General features: G+C 73.5%; 1 protein-coding gene across 1 annotated transcript in view; it reads left to right on the forward strand.

Moving 5' to 3' along the window:
- The first annotated feature begins 319 nt into the window (after nucleotides 1-319).
- Nucleotides 320-791, forward strand: part of PDIA6 (protein disulfide isomerase family A member 6) — a 21115-nt gene continuing 20643 nt past the window's right edge. Inside the window, exon 1 of the mRNA XM_040622797.1 lies at nucleotides 320-452. Within this exon, the coding sequence (XP_040478731.1) occupies nucleotides 434-452 (19 nt within the window). The 5' untranslated portion in view covers nucleotides 320-433. The remainder of the gene's footprint in view (nucleotides 453-791) is intronic.

The following is a 791-nucleotide window of genomic DNA, read 5'->3' on the forward strand; positions in this document are numbered from 1 at the left end:
GGGCTCATTAGAGGCCAGGGAGAGGAAGAGAGAATAAAGACCCTAAGATAACAAGAACCAAACACCGGACTCTACCGGAGGGAGGGGAAGTGCAAAAGCCCAGGTCGGGGTTGGGGGCTCTGGGGGCGACGGAGCAAGGAGAGGTTGGCCCGCCCCGCCCCCAGTAAGTCCCTCCTTCCGCCGCTCGCTCCGCCCTCAATAAAAAAATCAAACCGGGAACCTCTACCCGGCCGCCTCCCATTGGCTATGCGAATGAGCGAAGCTAGCCAGGACCAATGAGCCGCGGCCACGGCTTGGCGAGCGCCTTCCGGCCGGTCCTCGCCGCGCCGCCGGGCTCCTGCCTCACCGGCCGAGGGCGGGACGTGGGGCGGCGGGGGCGCGGCGCGCGGAGCTCAGGCGACGGCGGGACTACACGGCGGCCCGGGCGCTCGGCATGGCTCGCCTGGTGCTGGGTAGGCGCCGGCCTCCTCGTCTCGGGGGGCCGCCTGGGAGGTCCCGGCGGGGCGGGCGTGCGGCCTTGGCCGGAGCTGGGGTGGGGGATGGCGAGCCCGGCCGGCTCGGGGGTTCGGGGCCCTGCCGGATTCCGGGCGCGTGCGGCGGGGAGGCACGTCGGCGGGGCCCTGGCAGCTCACCCAGGGGAGCGTGGCGCGGCGGGGACGGGGAGCCCCGAGGCTGGGCGCGAACCCAGGGCGGAGGGCCCGCGGCGGGCGGGCAGGAGCCAAGGCCGGAGCTGCGTGGGAGCCGCGCAAACACCTTGATCCCTGGCGGAGGTTGGGGCCGGGGGTGACCTC

The sequence above is a fragment of the Ursus maritimus genome, unplaced genomic scaffold (genome assembly GCF_017311325.1).
Source record: "Ursus maritimus isolate PB19 unplaced genomic scaffold, ASM1731132v1 scaffold_6, whole genome shotgun sequence".
In the NCBI taxonomy this organism is placed as follows: domain Eukaryota; kingdom Metazoa; phylum Chordata; class Mammalia; order Carnivora; family Ursidae; genus Ursus; species Ursus maritimus.